We start from the raw sequence: 6147 nt of genomic DNA on the forward strand, positions 1-6147 counted from the left end.
TGAGGACGTGAAAAATAACCACAAGACCCCAACAGTGCCCTCTTATTTATTCGCATCCTCTAAGACAGGTGTTCCCATCCACTTCCTCCAACCAAACAGCAGAGGCCGCGAGAGCCGAGGGGCGCGCAGGCCGCAGTGAGGCTGGGCCGAGCGGCGCGCGGAGCCGCCGTTATGTAACCTGCGTAAGGGCCGGAAGGCCCCACCCCGTCCCGGCGGCCAGTAAGTGCCGTGCGCACCTCTCCGGAAGCTGCCGCCCCTTCCCCTTTTATGGCAGTACGTTTTTAAATAGTTCTCTGACGCCAACGCTCGACACCGGCTCAAAACCGTAACCGAGGAGCTGCGCTCCCAGTCCTTACTTCCGCTTCCTTCAAGTGCGGAGTCAGGCCTCACCCGCCTCTCTCACGCAGGAGTCGCCGGCGGCCTGCGATGTTTGGCCTCAAGAGAAACGCAGTGATCGGACTCAACCTCTACTGTGGGGGCGCCGGGCTGGGGGCTGGCAGCGGCGGCGCCACACCCCCGGGAGGGCGGCTTTTGGCTGCGGAGAAGGAGGCCGCGGCCCGGCGAGAGGCAGGGGGAGGGGAAGCCGGCGAGGTGATTGGCGGAAGCCCCGGCGCGAGTTCCCCGGCCTCCCTCACGCCAGACGCCCGGAGGGTCGCGCGGCCGCCGCCCATTGGTGCCGAAGTCCCCGACGTCACCGCGACCCCCACGAGGCTGCTGTTCTTCGCGCCCACCCTCCGTGCGGCGCCGCGGGAGGAGATGGAAGCCCCTGCCGCCGACGCCATCATGTCGCCGGAAGATGAGCTGGACGGGTACGAGCCGGAGCCTTTGGGGAAGCGGCCGGCGGTCCTGCCTTTGCTGGAGTTGGTCGGGGAGGCCAGTAACGGCCCCAGCACTGATGGGTCACTTCCTTCGACACCGCCCCCAGCAGAGGAGGAGGAGGATGAGTTATACCGGCAGTCGCTGGAGATCATCTCTCGGTACCTTCGGGAGCAGGCGACCGGTGCCAAGGACGCGAAACCAATGGGCAGGGCAGGAGCCGCCAGCAGGAAGGCGCTGGAGACCTTGCGCCGCGTTGGGGACGGGGTGCAGCGCAACCACGAGACGGCCTTCCAAGGTAAGGGGGTTGAGTAGTCGCCGAGGCCGCGCTCCCCTTTTTCGGTGTCTCCCTGGATTCAGCCACCTGGCTGGGTGGAAACTTCCCGGTTAATAAACCAGAATATTCTGGCCATGAGTCATTGTTTCCGCCCATGTTTAGTCTTTGGAAATGGCAGCACTGTTCTAAGGCCGGAAAGGGTGGGATGTCAATTTCCAAGTGGGGTCGGCCGGAGTTCCCTAGGGTCGGTATAGCGACTTCCCCCGCCGTGGGTGGGCAGGCGACTCGTGCGCCGCCTTAGACAAAAGAGGCCATGAGGACCTGCATGCTTTTCTTCTTCAGGCATGCTTCGGAAACTGGACATCAAAAACGAAGACGATGTCAAATCTTTGTCTCGAGTGATGGTCCATGTTTTCAGTGACGGCGTAACAAACTGGGGCAGGATTGTGACTCTAATTTCTTTTGGTGCCTTTGTGGCCAAACACTTGAAGAGCATAAACCAAGAAAGCTGCATCGAACCATTAGCAGAAAGTATCACAGACGTTCTTGTAAGGACAAAACGGGACTGGCTAGTCAAACAAAGAGGCTGGGTAAGTTTGACTTGAGATTGAAGGGTGCCCTGGAGTGGAAATGAAATTAAAGATTTTTTTTCGAAAAGGTGGGGGGGAGCAGCGCCTGTGGATCAAAGGAGTGGGGCACCGGCCCCGTATGCTAGAGGTGGCGGGTTCAAACCCAGCCCCGGCCAAAAACTGCAAAAAGAAAGAAAGAAAGAAAAGGTGGGAATGGGCGGTGCCTGTGGTTAAGTGGGTAGGGTGCTGGCCCCATATACTGAGGGTGGCGGGTTCAAACCAGGCCCCAGTCAAACTGCAACAACAAAAAATAGCTGGGCGATGTGGTGAGCCCTTGTGTAAAAAAAAAAAAAAAAGTAAAGGTGGGGATATCTAAAGGTTTTTATGAGGCACGACTCAAGCTCCTGGGCTCTAACTGGTGGACCTTGGTTGTTAGATGTTGATTTTAATAGTGAGTCCTTGGAGATAATGGTATTGCACTCTTGAATTGTATGGGAAATCCTGGCTTTCTCTAATCCTTTGTTGCTGTTCAGTTGAATGTTTTCAAACCAGTGGATTCAAACCACGAAGAAATGAGTCACCTGGGATCGCCAAAGTACATTCCCAAGGGGGCCTCCCTGTTTTAATTGAATAGATGGGGGGGGGGGGGTGGAGCCTGTGTTTTAAACATACCGCACAGAGGGTTTTCATACGGGATGTACACCAATGTGAGAAATACTGGCCTGTGCAGTTGAGATAATCACTTGATGGGTTTTGAGAGTAAGGGTTTTCTTCTTTTTCTTGGAAAATGGGAACTCTCAAAGTCTTTTGTTTAGATTATCCGAGTATGACCAGGGTGTTACTGTAAAATCAAGTTTTACTGTTACGAATGTTCAATTACTGAATTGAAGAACTAGAGAAATGTCTTTTTTATTTTTATTTGGCAGTCAAGAGTAAATAATAAGGGCGGCACCTGTGGCTCAGTGAGTAGGGCGCAGGTCCCGTATACCAAGGGTGGCAGGTTCAAACCCTGCCCCAGCCAAACTGCAACAAAAAAATAAACACGCGTTGTGGCGGGTGCCTGTAGTCCCAGCTGTTTGGGAGGCTGAGGCAAGAGAATCGCCTAAGCCCAGGAGTTGGAGGTTGCTAAGAGCTGTGTGATACCATGGCACTCTACTGAGGGCAATAAAGTGAGACTCTGTCTCTACAAAAAAAAAAAAAAAGAATAATAAGTTCATCATTGTAATTATTGTGTTGGGGGGGGACAGCCTTAGATGTTTTTAAATCCTATTTTCTCTGTATATAGTGTTGTTAAGACGGTGGAAACCCATACTTGAAAATGTGCTTTTCTTTTTGTTTTGTTTTGTTTTCTAGGATGGGTTTGTGGAGTTCTTCCATGTAGAGGACCTAGAAGGCGGCATCAGAAATGTGCTGCTGGCTTTTGCGGGTGTTGCTGGAGTAGGAGCTGGTTTGGCATATCTAATAAGATAGCCTTGTAAGTGCAATAATTGACTCCTAACCAACAACAGCAACCAGAACCACATTCGTCTGTGAAATCAAATGTATTTATGAAGTTGGACTTAAGCTGTCCTAGGCTGTATGTAACTTGCAAAAGCAGCCTACCCAGAAAAGGAAGTGGCAAGAGGAATGTGACTTACAAGAATAAATACATGGGAAAAGTGGTCCCCCTTGATTGAAGAGTCACTTTCTGAAAGAAGCAAAGTTCAGTTCAGCAACAAGCAAACAGGCCATGGAGGAGGACTTTTAGATGTAGTGAAGACAGTAGGGTGGAAAGACATTTTCCTTATTTAGACCAGGAGTGTGGCCAGTAGTTGGACTAGTCATAGAATTCATTAAATATGCCCACAAATTAGTTCATTTCCTATAGTGTTAAAAAAGAAGCACTAACAATGCCAGTGACCCGTATAAAAGTGGATTTAAGCTACAAGTAATAGAACTATGACTAGAGCCTCAGTACTGTACAACAGAGTGTGAAGGGAAGCTTTTCCTAGTAGGCTTTCCAGGTGTAATTCTTGAAGAATAGAAAGTTCAGGCATTCAGGACTTCTAAACCTGTTGTACCTTAGCTTTGTTTGAACGATTCTTAGTTTATTAGCCTAGTAATAGCCAAGAATACTTGGTGTAGGTCCTAATATTGTCTGTAAAAATTGTATATATTTTTACAGAAAGTCTATTTCTTTGAACAATAAAGGGGGGGATCTCAAATTTAGTTTTTTTCATACCCTTTTGAATTTTGCAACTTCTGTAGTTAGGAACCTATTTCTTACAACTTTTCTATGCTAAACTTTGTCTTGCTAGAGTGTGTACAGAACCAATTGATGTAATTGTATGAAACCTAGTTGTAGTGAAACAAAGCTGATTCATAACTATGCAGGCTTTAATTTTCCTTTCTGACTTTGGTAAGTATTCCATAAATAGGCTTTTCTTTGAAAACCTGCGATTGAGTGGTTGAAGAATAGAAATTAATCCTTTCGCTTTGTTATAGGTAGGTTTTCAATAATTAGGTCAAAGAGGTATTTTTAAGGTGGGGGGGAATGGATGACTTACAAATAATGGGCTTTGATTGGGCAGCAACTATTTTGAGTTCCTTTCATTTGACCTAATTTAACTGGTGAAATTTAAATTTGAGTTCATAAGCTAATCTTTGAAGCTTTTACTGAAAGATTTTTTTAAAGCTATTCCAAAGGGGACTTACTGTGTGTAAAAAGATCATATCAGGTGAATGGATGAGATATTTGATCACTTGTTTGCATAATAAATTGTAAAATTATGGCTTGGAAAAGCAGGTTAGAGTCTAACCATGGTGCTATTATTAGGCTTCCTTGTTAAACACAGGTCTAAGCCTAGTATGTTAATAAAACGAATACTTACTGTTTCATTTCTGTTCATGATTCCCAAACTTTGTTTCAGATTTTTCCATTGGCATGTCTTTGGATTTCAGATTTGATGTTGTCAGACTTACCTTTTATTTCCTATTCTTCCTTGAAATACTAGCTATTTATTCTCCTGCTACAGATACTTAACATTAGTCTATACTTCACCCTGCCATTCCTGAACTCTTATTAGCCCTTTTAGATTTTGGCACTGTGAACACTGGGAACCTGAGTGACACTTCCCTCCCCCCAGGCGAAGTCAACCGACCTTCATCTTTCATGAATTTTGTCCTGTTGGAAAGTGGTTCAAAACCATGAATGCTCTGACAGTAGTAACAGTCTGAGGAAGTCCTTCTTCCTTGGACTGGTACCTGTTCAGTTGTTGCTTTTTCCTATCTTTGAGGATAAGGTTCTTTAGGAATTTCAAAGGAGGACATCTTAATGTAGTTTTCTCTCTACAGCTTCTTTGGTATTTCAATATGCTCACTTAAATTTACAGAAAGTTATATAAAAAGCTACTGGTAAACTGAAGAAAGCTCCTGTATTGTAACTAGTGCCATTTGAAAGCTTCGCCCTCAGAACGTGATCTTTAGTCTATTGGACTCCAGATAAAAATAGGCATGAGTAAGATGACTAAGAATGTAATGGGAAGAATTTCCTTGCCAGCCCATCTTGGAGCCATAGGTCATCTTACTAGAGCTATTTTTACCTATATATTTATCATTCTTGATCATAAACCACTTATTTATATCATGTCTTATCTCTAGGGACCTAAAAGCACTTTATGTAGTTTTAATCTTAAGATCTGGTTATGGTTATGGCCTGTCTCCCCAATCCAGTTGTGGAAATAAGCACATAGATGTGCATTGGTATTTAGGGGCCCTTCTTAACTCACTAGTATGGCTGATGGAATACAGATGAGTATTTTAGTTGATATTTGGGGTTTAGGGCAGCTGAAGCTTAGGGACCCCAAGTAGTTTGGGATAGGAGGGCAGACAGTTGGTTTAGGAAGAGGAGACACGTGGTCTAACTGCTGACTGGCTATATAATTCAGGCAAATCCTCCAAAAGGCAAAGGGGAGGGGCTGCTTGGAAAGATGGCTTTCAGCAAATTCTGTTTTGTCTTATGCTTCTCTCAGGGAAAAACATGCAATCCTCTAGTGTTCATGTATTTTCTGGGGGGTGAACACCTTGGTTCTGGTTAAACAGCTAGTGCTTCTTATAGCTGTGCCAGGAAAGGTTAGGACCAACTACAAATTAATGTGGGTTGTAAAATGTAGTGTGTTTCCCTAACTTCTTTACCTGAGGGGGGGGAAAAATCAATAAATCTTTTATTCAAATACAACGTGTGGTATGGATCTTTTCTAATCAACCCCTGCCTTCCTCTTCTCAGACTTTTTTGAGGGAAGTCAGCTGAGTAGATATGCAGGTGTATTAACAAAAACAAAGGCCTGGCCAAGCTGATTTATCTCAGTGCAAAGGACAGTTCCTTTCCTTCCAATTAGAAGTGTTGGGTTTTTCTTAAACAACAGGGAATTATTTCCTCTCTGTTCTGGGGGTTGGGCATAGGTCAGATGTATTTTTTTTTTTTTTTTTGAGACGGAGCCTCAAGCT

At 45.8% G+C, this 6147-nt stretch overlaps 1 protein-coding gene across 2 annotated transcripts; it reads left to right on the plus strand.

Moving 5' to 3' along the window:
* The first annotated feature begins 242 nt into the window (after window positions 1-242).
* Window positions 243-5875, plus strand: MCL1 (MCL1, BCL2 family apoptosis regulator). 2 transcript variants are annotated; one of them, XM_003800405.2, is made up of 3 exons: window positions 358-1114; window positions 1436-1683; window positions 3016-5875. In XM_003800405.2, the coding sequence occupies exons 1-3, from the start codon at window positions 427-429 to the stop codon at window positions 3130-3132; spliced, it is 1053 nt and encodes a 350-aa protein (XP_003800453.1). In that variant the 5' UTR covers window positions 358-426; the 3' UTR covers window positions 3133-5875. The 2 variants fall into 2 exon arrangements, with proteins under 2 accessions (XP_012667243.1, XP_003800453.1); XM_012811789.2 differs by lacking the exon at window positions 1436-1683 and having other exon boundaries at window positions 243-1114; window positions 3016-3140.
* Window positions 5876-6147: the final 272 nt, after the last annotated feature.

This window comes from Otolemur garnettii, unplaced genomic scaffold, assembly GCF_000181295.1.
Source record: "Otolemur garnettii isolate 467f Iridium unplaced genomic scaffold, OtoGar3 scaffold00174, whole genome shotgun sequence".
Lineage (NCBI taxonomy): Eukaryota > Metazoa > Chordata > Mammalia > Primates > Galagidae > Otolemur > Otolemur garnettii.